The 25,203-nt window shown below is 32.3% G+C and overlaps 1 protein-coding gene across 2 annotated transcripts; it reads right to left on the minus strand.

The window, feature by feature from the left end:
• Positions 1-259: 259 nt before the first annotated feature.
• Positions 260-19,754, minus strand: LOC135119608 (farnesol dehydrogenase-like). 2 transcript variants are annotated; one of them, XM_064044100.1, is made up of 5 exons: positions 19,621-19,754; positions 1,157-1,427; positions 641-1,102; positions 434-589; positions 260-377 (listed from the first exon to the last, which is right to left on the minus strand). In XM_064044100.1, the coding sequence occupies exons 2-5, from the start codon at positions 1,262-1,264 to the stop codon at positions 336-338; spliced, it is 768 nt and encodes a 255-aa protein (XP_063900170.1). In that variant the 5' UTR covers positions 1,265-1,427; positions 19,621-19,754; the 3' UTR covers positions 260-335. The 2 variants fall into 2 exon arrangements, with proteins under 2 accessions (XP_063900170.1, XP_063900107.1); XM_064044037.1 differs by lacking the exon at positions 19,621-19,754 and having other exon boundaries at positions 1,157-2,212.
• Between the last annotated feature and the right edge of the window lie 5,449 nt (positions 19,755-25,203).

The raw sequence follows: 25,203 nt of genomic DNA on the forward strand, positions 1-25,203 counted from the left end.
TGAATGAAGTAATTCGTTAAAATTGCTTAATATTCAAGAAGCGAAACACAATGACTCAGATTAGAGAAATGCACTTGCCATTAATAAGTCAGTACAAAAGTATTCTAAGAAATCATTTCGTTACAAAATAAGTGCATCTGTACAAAAAAAAAATTGTGTAACTCTTTAACGAAACATTAAATATTTTTCATGCTAAAATAGATTTCGAGAATTAATTACATAATTTATATAAACTATTACCTAAAAAAAAACCAAGACGTTATCTAGAGTTTTTAATTTTAATTAACAGCAAATTTTACATTTTATGACAAATTATATTAACAAACAACAATCAATTATATTTGTTCACCTACGGGCTTAATTATTAATTCATGTACCTGTAACGATATTAAAAGAAATGTAAATATATACTTTTTTTAATAAAACGCGTTACCTGAACATGAGGAGGTGTTGACAATATATAAATTAGAGCATCTACAATGTCCTGATCTTTTAACGACGGCAATTGTTTCAAAAGTTCCAGCCTTTCTTTATCCAATTCCTTACTAAAAACTGTCATTTCAGTTTCAACCATTCCAGGACTAACACTCTGAAACCTATTTTATACACATTTTGAACTTTTCAGCAATATTACACTTACCGAAATTTTGATTTTGCTTTTCGCCGCTAACAATTCTTGACGAAGAGTTTCAGTAAGAGCGGTTACAGCGAATTTGGAGGCAGCATATATGCTCAATCCTGGAGAAGGAGGAATAACGTGGCCAAGATAACTATTCATGTGGATGATATGACCACTTATTTTGTTAGTTTGCATGGTTTTGACGGCTTCTCTCGTAGCAACACACAACCCTGTTACATTAGTATCTATGACACGTCTATATTCTTCGGTTTTACCAGACATCAAAGAAGGATCTTTAAACACTCCAGCACAGTTTATGAGAATCGAGACAGGTCCTACGTTTTCTTCAGTCCATTTAAATGCGCTTAAAACATCTTCTTCTTTGGTAATATCGGTTTTAAACGCGTGGAGAATACCGCTGCTGGTTGTTAACGTCTTTGATTTTTCTTCGATGAGCTGTACCCGACGTGCTAAGCCAACCACCTGAAGATTTATTTCTTATATGGAGTATGAAAGTGAATTTTAAACGGATGTTACCTTCATTCCTTCTTTCACTAGTTTTTCAGCGATGGCAGCCCCGATGCCGGAACTGGCTCCAGTTATGACAGCCACTTTACCGATCCATCGCTCCATTGACAGAACCATTGTTTCAGAGAATTATGGTTTTCATTCGCAAGTACATGGAAGAAATAAAATCGAACTTCAGTGTATCAGTTTTATTTGAAAAAAAGTTTCTTAGATAAGATAATTTTTTGTTGTTTTTTAGAAGTCAGTAGTTTATAATAGCTAGTATCGAACTGTACAACTGCTATACCAACAAGAAGAGATTCTTATATGAATTAAAATATATATGTATTATATTCTTTGTCGTTTTGAGGTATCTCACGGGCTTTTTGGGTGTATAATTTTGAGCCTTTCTTATTTTTCAAGTTCCTAGATTTTTTTCATTATTTATTAGTAATTTTTTCGTGTTCCCAACTTTTGATATTCTCAGTAATTTCGGTGTTAAACATTGAGGTATATATTTTAAAGAACGTTGGCACTATTTTTTGGTGATTTATTAATTTTTATTATGTCCACAATGTCCTAGTCTAAAACTAACATATTGATATCTATTTGTAACTTAGGGATATAAATTTTTGGAAAAAACAAAATTATACAACAAAATTTTACTATTTAACTTAGATTTACGGTACCAATTGGTCTGAAATTTTCCACAAGCTGTAAGGTTGTCACAAGCATCGTAACCTTCTAATCAGAATTCACCTATTCATCCGTTTGAAAAACTTGATGACGTCAAAATTTTGCTCACTAAATTTTACTTATAAATTTATAGAATGACACGTTTCTTTAATTCTAACTTATTAGTTATGCAGACCTTTAATAACTGTCCATAAAGGATGTCTCAAAAACTAGTTAATGACTCATTTTATTTTATTGATTAAATTAAAAACTGTTTACCTAATTTTTCCAAAATTTTAGAAGCATAGTTCTGTTGTTATTAAGATTGCACTGTGTTCATCAAAGTTAACAAATTGATCCTCATTAAAAAGTTGATGATGTCATTACAAAATTAATTTAGAAAGTCTCACTTGAAACCTACACCTACTTAACGTAAAGTTTCATAATCAATCATCATGTTTATTTTAACATCGATTATTATCTTTAAAAATTGCAAAATCAAGATTAAAATTTGTCTATGAAATTGGATTTATTTAAGGAATTTTCATTTAGGACCAAGGGAACTTCTGCCCAAATTACTGTAGACCAGATTTTTAGGGTTAAACATGTTGTTTAAAAAATTGGTAGGAGATTAGTTCGACAGAACTTCCCTAGCTCATAAAATACAGCTTGTCAAATCCAGCTCTTTCGAAAAATTAAAAGATTTGATTTTGCGATTTTTTTTGTCTTTTTATGGCAACCAATATAAACGAAATTAAAAATATGTATCTAATGTTTGACTAAAGGTAAACAAACGTGCTAACGGTTCGGTTTTTGTATTACAAAATTTTGTGTTGTTATCATCCACTTTGTTTGCAAGGACGCATACATCAGTTTGGATAGATGCATTGTAATACTAATAACAAAAGTATTGTATTATTGTCATTCTTGAATGGTGAATTAATGTTAGTTATTCTTCAATAGTGATTTATAATCAATAAAATAAGGAAACAATTTAATTACGTCCGTGATTTAAGACAAATAGCGATAACACTTATCAACCTGTAGACGTGATGACAGTGAAACAAAAATTAAACTAAAAGATGTTTTCTACAAATTGCAATAACCGGATCACAATGCCGACGGTTCAGACATTTTTATTGCTCTGACTTCCGCTTATTGAACAAAGAATTACATTTTATTTTGATTTTCGATGTTGTAATTCACATTTCATTAATTATAACTCGGTGGGAGGCTCAGCATCCCCCTAGTTACGGCCTTGTCTACGGGTTTATTGATTAAAAAGTGACTATGCTTACAATAGCTTCAAAACGTCTGCAAGATTTGAAAGTATTCAGTTTTGCAATTCTTAATTTAAACAGTAAAATAAATTGACTCAGTCATTAATTGAGTTGACTATAAGCAAACTTAAAAAATATTAATGCAATGATAACTCACAAGTATAGACTCATCAATCTCATCATATTTTGCACGTTTAAGATAAGATTTGTTCAGCAAAATTTTGAGGTCATCAATTTTTTAGGGGGGGATAAGCATATAAGTACATTTTGATCAAAAATTTACCAGGCTTATGATAACTTTACATCGCCAAGATTTCAAAACATTCGATGTTGTAGTTCCTTATCAATAAAATAAATGTATTTATTTGCATGCATTATTTTTTTTGAGTCGGCCTGTATAAGCAAATCCAAAATATATGAATGGAATGATAAGTCACAAGTACAGATATTTTCTACATTTTATAAAGGATTTATTCGGCAAAATTTTGAGCTGACGTCATCAATTTTTTGGGGGGATAAGTAAATACATTTTGATTAAAAATTTGTCATGACCATCATAACCTTAAAACATCTGCAAAATTTCGAAGCATTCGGTTTTGCAGATTCAAAATTAGATTTTAAAGTGTTATAATTTTAATTTTTTTTTTCCAAAAATTTTGACGTTTCGGGTAAAAACTCAACACGAAGTCATAAACTACATGTGTAGGACTATGTTATTTTATACAATTTAAAACCCATATTATTGGTGGGGATGATTGGACAAATTTTGGTTAGCGTTTTACCATCTACATGATATTCCTAATATAAATACACACATATTTATGGAAATTTTGGAACGCGGTTGCCATCACTGTTTTCAGCTTATAAAACTCTAGAAATCGTACCAGAAACCAAAATCCGACAAAAAAAAGTCAACAATATATCTAGTAGCATTTTTAGAGTTTTGTAAGTTGAAAACAGTCTTGAAAAGTGCGTTCCGAAATTTTCATAAATAACTGAGTTATTGATTTTTAAAAATGCGTGATTTTTACTAAAATTTACAAAACGACGATAAACTGTTTTTATTTTTAACAAAACTTTCTTTGTGTTATATTAGGTGTCTGTAAAATGGCGGATTAACTCTTTAGTACGTTATGTACGGGGGTTTCGGAAATCCCAAAAAAATAATAATGAAAAAATTCTTTATGATGTAGACTACGAAAAAAAAATGTAATTTTATAAAAGTAAAATTGGCAACATTGCACGCATCTAATCCGTGAATACGTCCGGCTTACTTCCTGATTTCTTAGTGACGGTGGTCACTGAAATCCACCTTTTATTTTTTTTAGGACAATAAGCATAACAATCAGTAGTCATTAATCGTGCATTATTATTAAGAAAACACTAATAAATAAACCAAAAAAAAAAAATTTAATTAGACATTTAAAGCATAACCAACTAAACACTAGAGATGTTCAAAATTACCTTGTGTATATGAGTAAGCTCGTAATGTTTCCAAATTTTGATATTTTTTTGTAAAAGTTAGTCATCAGTACTTGCTAAGTTAAAACTGATATTAGCAAACCACATACCTTTTAAAAAAAAAGAGGGTGCGTGGGCGGGGCTAGTTCCTGCTAAGAAAAGACTGATTTTGAGCTTTCAGTGTTTTACTTTTTGCAAATCTGAAAAAGTCTGGAGTGCCGCAGTGTTTGGGTACCCATGGTGTATTGTTTTGGGAGTTCAAGAAGATTTTTTTGTAAATTATTTAAAACAATTTTAGGGGACTTTGATGTTATTTAGGAAAATTCTGACCTGACCTGTTTTCGAGTTAATTTTGGGACCCCGTTTTATTTTTTTGAAAAATTTTAAAGAATCTTGAGGTTCTAGGTATCCCAGATATATATATCCAAACGAATCTGAAAGTGCTTTGGAACCTCTAGTGTCTTTTCTTACAATAGTTTAATTAAATTTTTTAGAGAATACCTATGTCATTTGCCAAAATCAGTCATAACAAGTACTAGCCCCTCCCACCCGCCCTCTCTTTTCTTATAGGGTATTTCATTTGCCAAAATCAGTTTGATCTTAGTAAGTACTAGTACCGTCCGCCTCTCTTTTTTTAGAAGATATCTCAGTTGCCAAAATCAGTGTTATCTAAGTCGGTACTAGGCCCGCCCACCCACCCTCTCTTTTCTTAGAGGCTGTGATTTGCCAAAATCGGGCTTATCTTAGCAAGTACTAGCCCCACCCACCCGCCCTCTCTTTTTTTAGAGGGTATCTCATTGGCCAAAATCAGTTTTATCTTAGCAAGTACTAGTACCGCTCGCCTCTCTTTTCTTAGAGTATTTTTCATTTGCCAAAATCATTCTTATCTTAGTAGGTACAAGCTACGCCCGCCCACCCTCTCCCTTCTTAGAGGCTATGTCATTACCCAAAATTGGTCTTATCTTAGCAAGTACTAGCCAGACGGACAAACCGACAGACGGACAGACAGACAGACAGACGGAAACAGGAGACCCATTTCTTCGTACTCTAGTGGTCATGAAACGTCGAGACAACGTAAAAGTAGATAATCGGCCCATGGACTCGATAACAATACTTCTTTCGCTTACGCTCGGGAAGTAAAAAGAGGAAGATATTGGTGTAATTTTTATTTATTATCTCAAAAACAATTCTAGAAACGCAGTAATCTTACGGTGAAAGTTACAATGTGGATATCAAAACAAATTAAGGTCAATTAAATTAATTTAACTATTAATTTCCTTCATTTAAATACAAGACAAAGGTTTTAGCTTCATGGGGTGTGTATAATACAAAATGTAAATTGATAGTAAAGTTCTTTGTTACTTCTCCAACGTGAGCTCTGATTGTTGTCAAATTTTATACGTGATTTAAGAATTTTGTGTTGAAGGTAAAACGGTAACCAGAATTTGTCCAATGATCTTCACCAACAATTTGATGACATTCCCTCATCATTTTGGGTAGTAAATGTTATCTAAATTTTATAAAATAATGTACTTCTGTACCTACTCGTGGTTTATGAATCCGATTTTAATTTTATCATAATTACTTTAAAAATTTTGTTGTGCAATGTGTTTCATGTGGCTAATTTCTCACTCATGCAACAAATATTTCCAAACTTTTTCAGGAACCATAGTTTCGTAAAAACTGGTTCTAGAGAAAAAAACTAAAAAATAAGAATTCCAATAATTCTGAATAAGCAACTTCTCACCGTTTTCTCAAATGCCACTTTCAGTATTTTTATCTAGTGGATTCCAATGATAACCCTTTAGCCACAACAAATTTTTTAGACGACTAGATATTATAAATCTAGTCTAAATTTTTGGACCGACTTGTCACTTTTTTGTACATATATGTATGTCGAAAATTTACGTTTACGTCCTTGGCCTTGTATTTTTGACCAACATTTTTTAAATAAAAAAAGCCCAAAAGCACTTTCATTTAAACTCCACTTTTACTGAAAACCGTTGTGAAACATTTATGGTATACCAATTATTTTTCTCTCTGGTCGCCTGAAAAACGTTATATGTACCTCGGCCAAAGAGAACTTTTTCGGCCTCATTTTATTTGAGTTCAGACCGACCGAAAAAGTTCTTCTTTATGGCCTTGATACACAAACAACTATTGAGTGTACCTACTGTTAATTCCATAAAAACACATTCTATGTCCTTAATTTACATATGTTAAACGGCTACAGCAGCAAGTTTTAACATGTTTTTCTTTGAAAGCAGGAACGTTGTTTATGCGATGACGATGATTAACAATAGTGTCATATCAACCCATCCTTCCTGTGATATTCATTTGACCCTGTTTTTTACAGTTTTATCGTGGTAATTCAACAGGAAGGTGAACAACATGAGCATAATCTCAAAAAATGTGTGTCACTTGCCACAGTCTGTTAAACGAATAGCAAATCTTACACGCGGTTTATTTGGCTAAAAGGTTCAATGCAAACATCATAACTTTCTTTGGATAAAAGTAATAGTAAAAAGTAACCACTGTACAGTTTTTTTTGCCTTTTCTAAGAACTATGGAATTTGCAAAACTATTGTTTATGTTAAAACTTTGAATTCGTGAAAATATTTTTCAAGGAATCGTAGACGCCAGGTTTTTATATGAATTATTTTATATTATTATCATTATTCATAAATTTACACATATTAGTGCTATTTAATTAGACATTGTCTGCTCAGTACTATCAATGATTTAATTATTATGCAGTCGTCATTGTAGCAATATTTCAAAATGCAGTGCAAGTCTGAAAGAACCGATGATTTATTGAATTTATGTATGTTAATTTATTTGTCATATGTATAAAATACTAACTGTATTTGTATTAAACATCTCACTTATTATTGTAATAAACAAAAGATATTTAATAATTTGTGGTATATATGCAACACGTTATACACATCGGTTTAGTAATGGTATACTTTTGTAAGAAACGAACAATGAATTCTCTCTACCGACCTATTAGTCATCAGGTACAGTTATCAATAGCCGCATTTTAAAATTATCACTATTACTACATTTAAAATTTGACAAAATATAATGCATGAATGAATTTTAGGCTAAATTTCGCAACTAACTTACATTTTCAATTACTTAATCAAAGAATTATCAATCAGTTCACCGTAATAATCCAAAATCGTGCTTAAAGGTTTTTGATAAATTTACTGTAGTTACCATACGGTTGGACTTTATCTTACACACAATATTTTTGTTCTTAGGTACGTTGACAGATCGAAAAAAATTTTATCAACAACGTACAAATAATATGCCAAACCTTACAATTAAATATTTTCAAGGTGACAGCTTAAACTTGCTGTAATTTTAGCCGTCTTGACGGGAGTCCAGTTTGAGACATCAAAACGATACCTTGTATAATTAACTGTAATTGTAGAAAACTCTCAAAGTCAAATAAAGCACTTGTTCCAGACTTAACTCATTTGACTTAACCTTGACCTAAATAAAAATTTGTGTTGGTCATGTTATTCAGCACCTCAGACGTATGACACGTTATTTTCACATATATACAAGTATGTAGGACTGCAGCCGCTCACACAAAGTACTTCAGTCACTATGACTGAATATTTTCAATCTCTGTGACTCATCCAAATGAGAAATTTAGATATGTAAAATGATTGATCACTGTGTAAATCTGTGGGCTAAGGGGTGCCAGTAATATCTGTTTTGTATTATTCTTTGCTCTATCTTTGGGGTGAGCTTTTCTAAAACGTGACCAGATTAACTTAATACTTTTCCAACGGCGATTTCACATTTAGTTATTTTAAAATGTCTACCTTCTACAAGGCGAAACTAAAACAATTTTTTTCACTTTCTAAGTTTACTGCAATCGAAGCACTCAAAGCTGTGCCGTTCTCCATCTGGGAGTAATTGACAATTGCCATATTGTGAGCGTAAGGTAAAAATTAGATCCTATCTCCTTTCTTTACACACTGCAGGCATACGAGTCTACTTCTTAGAAACGTATCTTCCATTTTTGCTGTGCAATTATTGTTCTGAGCTTAAAGACGCACACCTGTGTGCAGCTAATTCAACAAATACCGAAACGACTCCCGTGCTGATTGAAATGTTAATGGCGTTAACACTTAAAACGTGTATCGCATTTACCGATTCACCGACTTGGTTTACATTACCTTAATCTTCAACACTTACGGCGGTTCACATAAACCGATTATGTTCAAAGGAAGTTCTTAGGCGGCGGTTTGGGAAAAAAGGGTACTTGAACGCTATTTCTAGTCCTTTTCATCCATGTCATAGTAGAGCTTGTAGGGGCTTATTAGAAGGTGCCGTCAAAAACAAAGAAAAGTTATATTCCTAGTGGAACAAGATGCTTAGACTTTGTCCAGTCAAAAAACGTATTTGTTTTCAGTTAACCAAAGAGAAATGTTTCGTTTTGTGACAAATTTCGAAAATATGAAATGCGAGTCACAATACCAAAAATAATGGTAATTAAGTAAGATGATCAAATGTTTATTCATAACGTAACGTAACCGTTTCATGATTGCATCACCGTTAACAAGCAAGCATACTCTACCCAAATGTTTCCTGTTTTTATTGGAATAGGTCAAGGTTTCGTGTGCTATTTACCAAACATATTTTTTCTGGGCTGTATATTTTAAAAATTTGAAGCTATTTTTTCTGTATTCTAATGTGTTCGTAGAAATAAAAAATAAACAAGAAGTTTGTAGTGGTTTGCATTGTCTCTTATCGCCGAGGTTCGACAATAACCTCTCTATACAATACGATTTATGGGTTTTATCTAAATGCAAACGAAAATCTTTTAACGGACTACCTGAAAAAAAGGCGGGAATATTTACTACAATGTTCCAGATAGCGCAAGATATAGTCTCGGGGCCAGACAGCTTGTCTGCCTTTTCATCAACCAAGTGTTAGATTAAATCTGACGCAAAGTTTAAAATTTACAATGGACACTCGAACAAAAAGAACATCTACCTGTATGGTTTTCCATAATGCAAACCGGCAATAAAAGTGCTCGTAAAAGCACACAATTTCTTTTTTTTTGTACCCAAACAAACATATACTTGTCGTCTTTGGATTTTTTTTGCTCAGTATAATAATCAATAAGGATTAATTTGTGGGTGGGGTCCATTATTTTCTTACGTTTTTTTTTTTGACAAATAAGCAGTGACACAATTAACAACGGTTTTTGCAGAAATATTGTGATACGTTTCGCCAAAAGAGTTAAGTTAGTGCAAATATTTGCTCCGACAACACAATCATAATGTCGACAAATCAGTTCAGTTCAACGGAAACACCGTTCATAAAATTCGGCCGTTACTCATGTTTGCTTGCTATGTGTACTTATGCACTTTGCAGTGTCATATTTATTATTATAAGTGAAATGTGAAATTTTCTATAATAAGACGTTTCCGGAATTGCACCTTGCCTCAGCAAGATGTATCTGCAACGTATTTCTGTTTTCGTAGAAGACAACTTCAAAACAATTTTCTAAAAAAGTAATATTAAAGTAGTAACAAATCGGGATCAGTCTTCTTATTTTAAACCCTTTTGGTAATCGTAAGTATCCTACAACATCGATGGCTGTTAAAGTAGTAGTATAAAAAGCTAGAAATAGATTAATTTTGACCTCTAGGAAACTTGACATATGAAATATCAGGTGTATAGTTAAATGAGTGAACCTCAAAAAATCATTTTGAAACAGTTTTATGTTTATTGACGCAGAAAATGTACACACCAAAGCATTATCGATGTACCAAAAACATTGCACATTTTTAATAAAAATAAATATTTGTATGATCAAGTTTATGTTTACTACAAGTTTATTGCATATTCGTAGATTGTTGCATCGATAATTTTATGTGCATAGTAAAGTTAAGATAAGCAAAAAAGTGAAATGTTTGTATCATGTCTGGAAAGCACCGTTTTAGACACACTAATAGAAGATAGCAGAATACTTATTTTGTGACGAATCCTGCACTATCGTGTTTACTATTTTCTGTCTGTGTTTTATTCGGTAAACAGAGGTAAATACAAAAAACTAACTTATTATTTTTAATTTTTGCACGTTGTCCTCATCTGTCATCTACTGGCGAATTGTTGTAATTTTCTGAAAGTGTTTTTCAAAAACATGAAACTATGTAATAAGAACAGAATTAAATGAGAAAAAGTTGTGTGCATGGTTTGTGTTGTTTCGTCGTCCTTCATATATATTTATATTTTATATGTTTCATCTGTAGTCCACATCTTTTTGTATGTTCTTTCCAAATAGCCATATTTTGATTCTTTTATTCTGTTATTATAGCATCTAGTGTGCAGATAAATAATAGTGTGTACAATCCTCCTCCCTCTCTTGCACCTTTCTCTGTTTTAAAAGGTATTGATGTTGTGTTTCATGTCCTAATCTGATTAGTTGTGGTCTCATATACGATTTTTAGATCCAGGTTTGCTTTCTTTTCACCAAGACTTTTCCAGAATGCTTCTTTTTTAATTGGGTTGAATGCCCTGCTCATATCTATAAAACTTAAAAATACTGTTTTATTACACAGTTCTTTTCCTGTTAATTAGTCTAATGTACATATTTGATCTTGTGTGCTATGATTTTTTCGGAATCTGCATTATTCGTCTTGTGTTTGTCCTCGATTGTGTCTTTGAGTTTTTTCTCAATTATCATTTCATAGATTTTTTTTCTGCTGTACATAATAGAAATACATATTCCTTTGTAGTTCTCAAACTATTTTTACCTCCTTTTTATATATCGGAATTTTCTTATTTTAAGTAATTCCTTCTTTGCTGCTTCGCCTACTTTTTTATCGCCTTTAGTAAGTCTCATTCTTCTGAATGCGTTGTCTACTTCTTCTATTATTTATTTCTGATTTTGTTTTTCTAAGTAAAGTATTTTTATTCATTTCTCAGCTTTTGTTTTTTTCGGTCTGATGACAGTCGTCTTTGTTTAACAGTTCTTCGGAGTATTCCTTCCCCCTTTTTAGTTCCCGAGCGGACGTATGTATAGTAATCAAGTACACCGGACGAATGGCCACTTTTATATTTTCTTGACGTTTCATGACCACTAGAGTACGAAAAAAGTAGTCTCCCATTTCCATCTGTCTATCTGTCTGTCTGTCTGTCTGTCTGTCTGTCTGTCTGTCTGTCTGGTGTCTATCCATTTTTATTAGACACGTAATCTACGAAACTGCTGGACCAATTGTTATCAAATTTTGTATGTATATCAGAAATATCATGCTAATCGTCTCGACTAACAATTTGATGACGTCATTCTCAAGAATTCTATGTTTATTTGATTTAACTGCTATACAACAATATAGTCCTATAAGTGTGATGTACGAATCCGCTTTGAGTTTTTTCCTAGCCGTCCAAATTTTTACATAAACATAATGCTCGGTATAATAACAATTTACCATTCGCGTAAGGCATTCCATTTGTGGTCTAGTGGTTACGAATCGGGAATGCGGACCGGACGGCGCGTGTTCGATTCCAAACTTGGTCTTTCCTTTATTTTCTCTTTTTCTCTCGCGTTGTTACCCCACTTTCTCGAAAAGGTGAGAATACGCCCCCTTTATTTAAAAATGTAAAACCTTCTCGTGGGCGCCAAATGCCTTTTTCAAGAATGTGAAACCTTCTCGGGGGTCCCAACTGTCTTTTTTAAAAATGTAACACCTTCTCGGGGGTCCCAACTATGTATATATCTTTTTTAAAAATGTAAAACCTTCTCGGGGGTCCTAACTATCTTTTTTAAGAATATGAAACCTTATCGGGGGTCACAACTGTGTTTTTTAAAAATGTAAAACCTTCTCGGAGACCGCAAATGATTTTTTTTTAACAACCTGAAACCCTTTCAGGGGTCCCAATTGTCTCTTTCAAAAATGTTAAAACTTCTTTTGTTTAATGTCATACCTTCTAGGGGGTTGATACTGTATTTTTTAAATATGTAAAACTTTGTCGGGGGCCCCAAATGCCTTTTTTTAATGTAAAACCTTCTCGGGACCCCCAACAGTCTTTTTTAGAAATGTAAAACCTTTTCGGGGGTCCGAACTGTCTTTTTTAAAAAAATGAAACCTTCTCGGGGCCCAAATGTCTTTTTTTTTAATGTGATACATTCTCGGGGGTCCCTACTGTATTTTTTTTATTGTAAAACCTTCTCGGGTGCCCCAAATGTTTTGTTTTAAGCATGTGAAACCTTCTCGGAGGTCCCAACTGTCTATTTAAAAATGTAAAACCTTGTCGGGGGTCCCAACTGATTTTTTTGAGAAGTGAAACCTTCTCGGGAGCGCCAAATGTATTTTTTTAATATGAAACCTTCTCGGGGATTCCTACTGTATTTTTTAAAATTCTAAAACCTTCTCGGAGACCCCAAATGCCTTTTTTTAAAAATGTGAAACCTTCTACGGTGTCCCAACTATGTTTTTTAAAAATGTAAAACCTTCTCGGGGACGGCAAATGATTTTTTTTAACAACGTCAAACCTTTTCAGGGGTCCCAATTGTCTCTTTCAAAAATGTTAAAACTTCTGGGAGGTGCCTAATGTCTTTTGTTTAATGACATACCTTCTCGGGGGTTCATACTGTATTTTTTAAAGATGTAAAATTTTTTCGGGGGCCCCAAATATCTTTCTTTTAATGTAAAACCCTCTCGGGATTCCCAACAGTGTTTTTAGAAATGTAAAACTTTTTCGGGGGTCCCAACTGTCTTCTCTAAAAAAATGAAACCTTCTCGGAGCCCAAATGTCTTTTTTTAATGTGATATCTTCTCGGGGGTTCCTACTGTATTTTTTTTTTAATGTAAAACCTTCTCGGAGACCCCAAATGTCTTGTGTTAAGTCTTTTTTAAAAATGTAAAATTTTCTCGAGAGCGCCAAATGTCTTTTTTTTGTAATGTGAAACCTTCTCGGGTGTTCCTACTGTGTTTTTTTAAAATGTAAAGCTTCTGGTGTCCCCGAATGCCTTTTTTTAAGAATGTGAAACCTTCTCGGGGGTCCCACCTGTCTTTTTTAAAAATGTAAAACCTTTTCGGGAGTCCCAACCGTCTTTTTAAAAATATAAAACCGTCTCGGAGGTGTCGAATGTCTTTTTTTAATGTGAAACCTTTTCGAGGATTCCTACTGTATTTTTTAAAAATGTAAAACGTTCTCAAGGGCTCCAAATGCCTTTTTTAAAGAATGTGAAACCTTCTCGGGGGTACCAACTGTCTTTTTTAAAAATGTAAAACCTTCTCGAGGGTTCCAACTGCCTTTTTATAAATACCTTCTCGGGGGCGCCAAATGTATTTTTTTTTAATGTGAAACTTTTTCGGGAGCGCCAAATGTCTTTTTTAATGTGAAACCTTCTCGGGGATTCCTACTGTATTTTTTAAAAAGCTAAAACCTTCTGGGGGACCCCAAATGCCCTTTTTTAATGTACAACCTTCTCGGGAGTGACAACAGTCTTTTTTAGAAATGTAAAACCTCTTCGGGGGTCCCAACTGTCTGTTTTTAAAAATGTGAAACCTTCTCGGGGCCCAAATGGCTTTTTTTTTAATGTGATACCTTCTCGGGGGTTCCTACTGTATTTTTTTTAAATGTAAAACCTTCTCGGGGGTTCCAAATGTCTTGTTTTAAGCATATGAAACCTTCTCGGAAGTCCCAACTGTCTTTTTAAAAATGTAAAACCTTGTCGGGGGTCCCAAATGATTTTTTTGAGAATGTGAAACCTTCTGGGTGGTCCTAATTGTCTCTTTTAAAAATGTTAAACCGTCTCGGAGCTACCAGATGTCGTTTTTTTAACGTAATACCTTCTCGGGGCTTGCTACTGTATTTTTTAAAGATGTAAAACCTTCTCGGGGGTCCCAACTGTCTTCTTTTAAGAATGTGAAACCTTCTCGGGGGTCCCAACTGTCTTTTTTAAAAATATAAAAGCTTCTCGGGAGTTCCAACTGTCTTTTTTTAAAAACCTAAACCACATCGGGGGTCCCAGTTGTCTTTTTTAAAAATGTGAAACCTTCTCGGGGCTCCCAGCTGTCTTCTTTAATGTGAAACCTTCTTGGGAGTCCCAACTGGCCCTTTTTAAAGAAGGCGAAACCTTCTCGGAGGCTCCAAGTGTCTTTTTTTAAGAAGGTGAAACCTTCTTTTTTTCTGTTGCACTGTGACTAGTACTTTCTATATTGGTTTTACTCCATAGAGATTATCACGAAAAAATTAAATTCCGCAAAATCAAATTTTATAATTTTTCAGAGAAGCAGTATTTGTTGGACTATACTCCAGAAGCGAGGGAATAACTTTCGACCAATTTTTTACTATTGTTTCATAATCTGTTATTAATTCTCTGTTTTACTTTTTAGTCCATTCATCGTTGTTTGTTTCGTGTTTTTTAGTCCTTTGGGTGTTTCGTAATTTGGTCCTTATGAGTGAATTGTTAAATATTAACCAAAGAATTTAATAACTTGTCAGTCTAGCAACCACATATTTCTTTTACATCGCTGACAAGGGTCTCTTTAAAAATAATCCAGTTTTGTTTAGGTTCTTATGTCTCATTTCTTTTTATTTAATTTTATCTTCCACCTTTTCTATATACTTTCGTCTTATTGTATCATAGTATATCTTATTTTATATATTTTAATTCTTTTGTATACTTCTGTTGTTATTTTAATTTCCGTATGTTTTTGGCAAATTTTTGTTCTCAGTAGCAAATACCTCTCTCATATGATGTTTTACTCTAACATCTTTGATTAGATTTTTTTCCAATTTGTGGATTATTGTGTAATCTAAGTATATTATTGATCTTTCTATTCTGCTTCCTGTCCTTATTATTTTATGTAAGTATTTGCTTATGTTTGCAGAAGGTTTTAGTAACTATCATGTTACTGTCTATGCAAAACTCCAACAGTATCTTTCTATTCTTGTTTATATGTATGTTCTTCCCCGTAACTCAAATTCACACGACTAATTGTACAGCGATTATATACAAAATAATTCCGGCGCAACTTGACATACCGGGGCGCCGTATGGGTCCATTTTCTTTGCCAGGGTCGTTATTACTCTATCTTACGTAGTAATTGTTATTTAAATTTTATAATAAGTATAAAATAATCGTAGACTTGTGGGTTATGAGTCCGGTTTGATTTCTTACACTAAATATCCAGATTTTTGAAAAAACAAAATTTGTAAAGCCAGATTTTATAATTTTTCGAAAAAGTTGGATATGTCGTATTGTTTACATAGTTATATACAATAGAGCAGCGTTGTTGATAGATTAATAACTGTAATTTAAACCACAACGTACACATTTTTTAACATATGCGTATTATGAAAATAGAGTGAAACAATGTAATAATCACTTAATGTATTACAAAAAACTTTTTTGTTAAAAATTTGAACTAGTAATATATAGAACGTCAAAATTAAACCCTGTTACAATAAACTGTAGCAGATATTAATTAAATTCATTACTTTATTATGCTTCCAGTTAGTTAAATTCATGAACCATAACTTTTATTAGTTTGTAAAAATTTGAACTAATGTTGTTTACAACATCATTTTGCTTGCATAAGGAAGGTGAGTCCAGATATAACAGTAAGTAATAATTTAACAATATGCAAATAAGCACCATTACATATTTCAAAGTAAAATATTGACCATTAGGATCCTTTAATAGATATTGGATTTACCTTATCACAAAACGAGAACGTAATAGCTATTACAAAATGAGTTAAGATGATTTACGGCAGTAACATTTTATGAATGAAGTTATTAATCCATTAGGGATAATTAAAACCATTAACTCTATCTTAAGTACCAATCCAGTTAATTGAAGTCAAAATTGCAGAATTCGACTTTTTTTGCACATTCAGTGTTGATTGATATATCCTGGAAAGTCATTTAGGGGGTGAGAATATCCTGTTCAAAACGGATGCAGAATCTCTGACCCTCCCGTTCTCATGCAGACGGTGCAAACCGCAGTCTCCCTCTCCCTTTTATTCTGGATTTAGTCTGCAGAAGACAGAATCTGCGAAGTTTAAGTTTAATTTTTGGTCGGGCTATGTCCACTTTACTATTTTTTTTATATCAATTTGACCTACATTTAAACATTAACTAGAATTAAGCCTAATCGTTGGCTATTATCACACAGTTCGTATCCGTCAATTCATTATCATCCTGAGTTGTGATATTACTGCATCAATTCGGCAGATACGACTTGTCAAAGTTATTATTTAGGTTACGTTCGATAAGAGCTTTACGGCTCAGTACATTTTTTGCCAATAAACTGTGGTCGGACAAATTGCTTATAGCGCTCACGTAAATAAAAGTGTTAATTTTGTAATAATTAATATTCACCGAGCCTTTTGAATTATGTACAGTCCTATCTATTATCTAATCGTTAGGTTCATTAACCACTGTAAATTTAACGCTACGAAGTGGTACACGTTAACTGTAATTGGGGAATTATCTATTTGCGAGTTTGAGTAATGGAATTAGGACGCGTCGGAATAAATTAAATGTAGTAGGACAGGTGAAACTTTTAAATTCAAATGTTGCAAATTTTATTTTTTATTACTGTCTGAGCAGGTGAAATATTTCGCGGATATTTTTTAAGCACAAGTCAACGAGGGACGTTGAACTATGTGTTCGTAGAACATGTTTTATGTTATTGAGGGTAATGGCCAATAATTGTGTCAAAATTACTGGCATTATGTGTGGTTCTAAATTCGTTTTAGTCCTTACTTTATTCTTTATGTAAATTTTTTGGCCAAAAAAGCGAGAGCTGAAGAGTTGTTTACAACAAAATTGCCCAGGTAACCTTAAGTCGATGAAAGGTGTACACATAATTGACCTTTGTTACACGACTTTATTCAAAAAGTTAATAAGACTTATTTTTCTGGACCACGTACTTGCAGAAACTGCGAATTACTACTCCACTGTGCACAAAGAAGGAAAGTGCAGTGAATGGCATTTTGCTACTGGCACATGTAATAAAACATGTAAGAGGAAGGTTATGTTGTTTATTGACATAGAACTAGTACTACGTAAAACTAGCAAACAAGGAGATGCTGAAAAAACATTACAATTGTTGTTTGTATTAATTTTAATTTACTATTTTAAATTGTGGTTGAATAAGTATATATACAAAATTTGATGTTAATCTTAGTACTTTTCCAGTTGTAAAATGTTAGCTTATGTTTTTTAAAATCTGAAAATTTTTTGACAATTTAATATCCATATAAAAATATTCATATGAAGCCGATTATTCATTACTACAACAAGGAAACCATGAGGAGTCTAAACGATTATAATCAAACAAATATGATTATTTAGCTATTTTAACTATGATGGAAACAATATTATGAACTGGTTATAAGAAAAGTTGGATATTCCAAAAGAATGTTCAGTAAATTCACAAGTGTGAGTTTTTTTTAACCTCAAAAGATATTCCCGTATTTTCTAGCCATTCGGCCCAATGTGTAGCAGTGCTGAATGAATTAGTGGAAAGAAATGTACCTCGCTCTGCTCCCACTTGCTGGAATTTCAGTATTCGTACAGTTAATGTTAATTATAAATGTCAGGAATCCATTATTGAATACATGGAACAGTTGGAAGGAACGTGCAACACATTCACTTCCAAGTAAGCCACAGGCATTCTTTGTACCCTACAGGATTCAATTTTTATTTTTTGTTTAACTTTCTTCTACAGCGTATACCACACGGATATTGTATAAATCAGTAACAAAAAAACAGCATGAATTTCACCGAAACACGAAGAGTTACAGCTGTTTTTAAAGAAAGTACGTCAATTAGTCAAAAAGCATCAAATTTTACCCAAAATGCTACGGAACCAAATAAAAAAAAAACCAAACGCCAGATGAAGGAATGTTTTGCATTTATGGCTAGTAACCGCATCACTTGTTTGTTCTGAAAAGTTTATAGAATACCATAACAAGTTTACTGAGAACGAATTAGACCTGAATTGTTCAGCTTACAACATTTTAAATAAACAGCGTCTGAGAGCCGAGCTCTCTGTACTGTATGCCAACAGTGCTGCAGTATGTACTTTCCTTAAAATTATAAGTTCGAATATCTTATGTGAAGCTGTGTAGAGATCGACTAACAGTCTTTTCATGTTATCATTATTATAACAAAAAAAACTTAGCAATATCCAATTTTGAACGACAAAGTGATTGAGAAATTTGTTACAAACAAATAAATTATATTAAAATAAAGGCCATTAGCAAGACAAGATTCTTAGTGTAACACTTTTTTTCTAATATTTAATTTTTTTTCTAATACAGTCACGAGCCGCCACTGGTGCAGTTAGCTTCAGATTTGGGTTTTTCAATACCTCTTACATGAAGACAATATAATATTTTAAACAAAAATGCCGTTTTCGAGGTATGCACTCTTTTAACTAAAATACTCTCGTTTTTAAGAATCATAAAATCAATCATATTACTCGATCACTAGGTTTTCACATTAAAAATAATCAACAAAATTGTGCCTTGTTCTCAGACTCCAAAAATGTTAAAATACAAATTTTCAAACATTTCCCAAAAATATCACAAATTTTTCCACTTGTAAAATTTTCGAAAGGTTGGTACAGCCATATTTTCAATGACTTAAGCTGTTTATTTAATTTTTAATGGAAAATGAATCGGCAGATCTAGATGAAGAAGATCGTTCTTAATTCTGGCTTTCATTAATTTTTGATATCTGGTAGGCCATAGACACGTAATCACGTGACTGACACCAAATGTCAAATTTTAAATTGAATTTGACAGTGTATCGATGGTACCAACTTACAAACTAAAGTCCTAGTGGACATCAAACATTAATAAAAGCCCTGTATAACAATTAGTACAGAAATGATTGAAACTGTTGAACGTAGGTTGCCCCAGAAGGAATTATCTGTTATGTATTCGCCAACGCTCTTTCAGCACGTGTACCAGTTTTACAGATAAAACTTCTCAATTGAGCCATTTGTTTCTTATATAAATAGCTATTACATACAGGTTATTCTTTCTGGGGCACGCTGTAAAATGATAAGCGTTTTCTTACCTCAACGCTCGTGTAGGATTGATAAAGTGTTCTCCATTCCCCAGTTTTGCAGTCTTCTAAGTCATCTTCGGAGCATAAAATAATTGCTTCCAAGTTTAATTTAGTACCGCTCTTATTTAAACTACTGAAATTCAGATCAGTTCATCGTATCTGAAAACTAACAAACCAGTTAAGCGTTATGACACCAACTTATCTGTTGCTGAAATAATAAAGGAAGGTGATTTAGTTGTGCTAACCCACTCTGGTTAACATGATCAGACTGTTCGAGAAATACGAACAATGTGGCATGTTCCTAACAGAACTGTATTATGAATTTTGACGACTACTGACTCGTTAAATATAAAAATTTCAAATTCTCAACTATACCGGGTGTCTGACAAATGTCGGATTAACTCTTCAGTACGTCATGGAGTCCCAAAAAAAATAATAAAAAAACTCTTTATGATTTGGATTACGAAAAAAACGTCATTTTATAAAAGTAAAATTAGCAACACTATAGATTAATATAGATGCGACATACAGACTGATTTTGCAAAACCACTTATTGACATTGGAGTCCTCAACCGCCAAAGGCAAGCGCCAAATTTAAATAGTCGATGCCATTAAAAAAACTTGTTTCACTACAACTCGTCGCCTAAGAACTTGTTTGATCTACAGACCAGAGAGCGCTCAGGCCATTGTCGACTCTAAGCGTTCAGAAGCAATTTGGTTGGTTTGGACTATAATTTCTGCGGGAAATAGTTGTTTGGTCGGTTTTTATAACGACTAAGCGAATATTTTTGGTACATATTTAGATGATTTTACATATTTTGTTTAACTAAGAATTAACTCTTTATTTGTGTTTTATACTAGCAAAACGTCTTAAACTAAGAATATTGTTGAAATCGTAGTAACCCAATAGATTTTTTTCGGGAAAATGTTTTGGAAACACTGTGTTCTATTTTGTATGAATTTTTTAAATGTTTTTAGTGACAAGTTTTGTATGATATTAACAGTGAGAAAAAAAAAATGAAAAATAAAAATAATCGAAAATTCGAAAAATCGAGAAATCTAATAATAGAAAAATCGAAATAACGAAGAACTGAAAATCGAAAAATGAAACATCAGAAAATTGAAAAAATGTAAAATTCAAAAATCTAAAATTTAAAAATAGAATAACGAAAAATCGAGAAATCGAAACCCCCAAATTTAAAAGATCGGATAACTGAAAAATCGAAACACCGAAAGACTGGAAAATCGAAAAACCGAGAAATCGAAAAATCAAAAGATCAAGAAATCGTGGAGTCGAAAGTCGAACAATTGAAAAACCGAAATAGGCCAAAATCCAAAAATCGAAAAGTTAAAAATTGAACAATTTATAAATTGAGAAATTGACAACCAAAATATCGAAAAATCCAAATCTCGATAAATCGAGAAATCAAAAAACTTAAAAATTTGAAAAATTGAGAGATTGAAAGATCAAAAGAACGAGAAATCGAAAAGTGATGAAGTCGAAAAATCGAAAAATGGAGAAATCGACAAATAAAAAGTTAAAAGTTGAAAAATTGGAAAAGCGGAAAAATTAAAAAACGAAAAAATGGAAAACTGGAAAAACTGAGATGAATCCAAAACCTGAACAATCAAATCTCGATAAATCGGGATTGAAAAATTAAAAAATCAAAAAATTGAAAAACAGTACATCTAAAACCAGGAAGGCGAAAAATCGAAAGATTAAGAAATATTGAAAAATTAAAATATCAAAAGATTGAAAAATCTAAAATTTAAAAATCGAAAAAGTAATAAGGCAGACACATCGAAAAATCCAGAAGTCAAAAATAGAAAAGCCGAAGAATTGAATAGTTGAAAAATCCTAAAACTGAAATATCTAAAAACTGAAAAATCGAAAAATCAAAAAAGTGAAGTCGAAAAATAGAAACCTTAAAAAATCGAAAAACTGAAAAATCAAATCCTGAAAAATCAAAAAATTAAAGAATTGAAGAATAGGAAAATCGAAACACTCGAAAGTCAAGAAATGGGAAAATCAAAACATCGATTAATTGAAAAATCTATAAATTGAGAGTTTTTAAGTCAAATTTGAAAAACTAAAAAATCGAAAATTTGACAAAATGACAATTGAAAAACAGAAAATCTAAAACCGGGAAGTCGAAAAATCAAAAGATTAATAAGAAATCGAAACACTTGAAAAATTCGAAAACTTGAAAATTGAAATATCGAAGAACTGAACCGAAAAATCGAAAAATCTAAAATTTTGAAAATTAAAAAATCTAAAATTTAAAAATCGAAAAATTGAAAAATCGGAAAAGTAAAATAATCGACACATCGAAAAATCCAAGAGTCAAAAATCGAAAAGTTGAAGAATCGAAATATTGAAAAATCCTAAAACTGAAAAATGAAAGAAAAACTGACGAATCGAAAAACTGAAAAATCCCAAAACTGAAATATCCAAAAATTGAGAATACAAAGAATCGAAAAATTGAAAAATCGAAAAATCAAAAAAATTAAGTCGAAATATCGAATCCTTAAAAAAATCGAAAAATTGAACAATCAGAAACCTGCAAAATCATAAGATCGAAAAATTGAATAACAAGTAAACTGAAAAATCCCAAAACTGAAATGTCTAAAAACTGAGAAATTAAAAAATTGAAAAATTGAGAAATCGAAGAATCAAAAAAGTGAAGTTGAAAAATCAAACCTGAAAAAATAGAAAAATTGAAAAACCGAAAAACCAAAAAACCTGAAAAATCAATTAATTGAAAAATCGACAAATAAAGAGTTTATAAAAATCAAAAATTGAAAAATTGAAATATTTAAAAATCGTAAAATTGAAGAGAAAAACTGGAAACCGAGAAATTGAAAAATTGAGAAATTGTAAAATCCAAAAATTGAATAATAAATAGGAGTAAACTGAAAAATCCCCAAACTAAAATTTCGAAAAACTGAGAATTCGAAAGTTGAAACAGCAAGAAATTATGGTCGAAACCGGTTAGGATGTGTATCAGATGACGCATCATGGTTTATAAATCAAATCGTTTCCGAACGCTTAGAGTTGACATTGGCCTGAGTGCGCTGTGGTCTGTAGATCAAACGAGTTCTCAGACGACTAATGTCAATTTGTCGAATGTAAAACGCGTCGTTAAAAACATTATGACATTTTTTCTAGTTAATTTTATTCCTAGTTAGAAACAAACACTGTTGCCAACATAAGTCGAGGAGTCCTCACCCGTCATTTAATTTAAACTATGACGCTTCTCTATGTTCTCTGGCAACACTGCCCGCTCCTAATGCGTGAATACCTTCGGCTTACTTTCTGATTTCTGAGTAAAGATGGTGACTGAAATCCACCTTTTATTTTTTTTTTTAGGAGAATAACCATAACAACCAAGAGTTATTAATCGTTGTGCATTATTATTAATAAAACTAGCTGTTATTTTTCATTAATAAATAAACAAAAAAAATTTTAAGAGATATTTATAAATTATAAACAAAAATAAGACCAACAAAAGAAAAATCCATTTAAACATAACCAACTAAACACTAGAGAAAATGTTCAAAATTCTGATCTTGTGCATGTAAGTAAGCTCGTAATGTTTCCAAATTTTGATCTTTTTTTATAAAAGTTAGTCATCAGTACTTGCTAAGATAAAAATGATTTTGGCAAATCATGTACCCTCTAAGAAAAGAGAGGGCGAGTGGGCGGGGCTAGTACCTGCTAAGATAATACTAATTTTAGCTAATGAAATACTCTCTAAGAAACTAGAGGGTGGGTGGGCGGGGTTAGTACCTGCTAAAATAAGACCGATTTTGGCAAATGCATACACTCCAACAAAAGAGAGGGCGAGTGGGTGGGGCTAGTACCTGGTAAGATAAGACTGATTTTAGCAAATGACGTATCCTCCAAAGAAAGAGAGGGTGGTGGGAGGGGCTAGTACCTGCTAAGATAAAACTGATTTTGGCAAATGAAATACCCTCTAAGAAAAGGGAGGGTGGGTGGATCAATTTTAAAATCATTATAACTCCCTTAGGTCCCTTGGTGCTCTATTTTCGGATAAATTGAAAGGAATCTGGTGTTTTGTTGCTGAATGAACTTGAAAAAATCTGTTGAGCTTTTAGTGTTTTATTTTTTATGAATTTGAAAAAGTCTTGAGCGCCGTGTTTTTTTTAATTTGGGAGACTCTTGGGTACCCAGGGTCTATTATTTTAGGAACCCTTCGAGATTTGTTCGTAGATTCTTTAAAACAATTTTAGGGAACTTTGGTGTCCTATTTTTGGAAAACTCTGCCCTGACCTGTTTTTGACTTCATTTTGTGACCCCGTTTTTTTTTCATTTAAAAAGAATCTTCACTCTTCAGGTTCTAGGTACTCCTGTTTGGAAAGAATTTGAAAGTGCTTTGGAGCCTCTAGTGACTTTTCTTATAATAATTTAATAAAATTTCTTAGAGGATACGTCGTTTGCTAAAATCAGTCTTATCTTAGCAGGTACTAGACCCAGTCACCTGCCCACTATTTTCTTAGAGAATATGCCATTTGCCAAAATCACTCTTAACTTACTTACCCGACCCACCCGCCTCCTCTTTTCTTAGAGTGTATGTCATTTGCCAAAATCGGTCTTATTTTAGCAGGTACTAGTCCTGACCATCCTCCCTGTCTTCTCTTCGTATTTCATTTGTCAAAATAAATCTTATCTTAGCAGGTACTAGCCCCGCCCAGCCGCCCTCTCTTTTCTTAGAGGGTATCTCATTTGCCAAAATTACTCTTATCTTAGCAGGTACATTGATTAAATACATATGTATTTTATTATTTTTTTGAGACTTCCGAAACCCCCGTACATAACGTATGAAGAGTTAATCCGTCATTTTCCAGACACCCGGTATAGTTATAGTGGAAATGACTAAAGGCACCACAGTTAATCTACAAATATTTAAAAAACGTATACTGAAACTATTTTTCACATGGGTTCTGTTTTAAGAATTATTTTAAGAATGTTTGGCTTTCAGATTGATAACATCAACTACATCTTATACTAGCATCAACAAATAAGGCTTTTGATTAAAAATTATATTGATGACGGCATTTTACCACTGACAAGAAAATCCCAAATTTGTTAGTAATATGCAAATAAAGTCGATAAATATTTGTGACCTGTTCAAGCGTTGTTGTGAAAGTTTATTCAATGATAACTTTGTTCATGAGGGGGAGTAATGGATAGCTTTACTTTTTTGCCACGTGTTTATATTAAAATTACATTATACCTTAAATTGCAATATTTTATTTAATTATACAATAATTATTATTCATAAAAATATACATGGGATTTCACTTTAACTAATCAATCAAAATTAGTTCAAAACCTGAGGAAAAAGTGTATGAAAGGTCGTCAGAAAAATATTTATTTTTGAACGTCACAAATTTGACCATAGTACGATTCTGTCAGAAACGAAAAAAAAACAAATAGTTACTTTAGCTGACAAATGTTGATGGCTACGGTGAGTTTTTTAGTTCGATTTGTTACAGCTTATAGCACTTCCGATATTGTTGTTTCTAGACTGAATTTTATTACATGTCAATTTTCTTATTTTTTTTCGA

This window comes from Zophobas morio, unplaced genomic scaffold (genome assembly GCF_036711695.1).
Source record: "Zophobas morio isolate AGI-343-1 ecotype UQ-CSIRO unplaced genomic scaffold, CSIRO_AGI_Zmor_V1 ptg000002l, whole genome shotgun sequence".
NCBI classification, from domain to species: Eukaryota; Metazoa; Arthropoda; class Insecta; order Coleoptera; family Tenebrionidae; genus Zophobas; species Zophobas morio.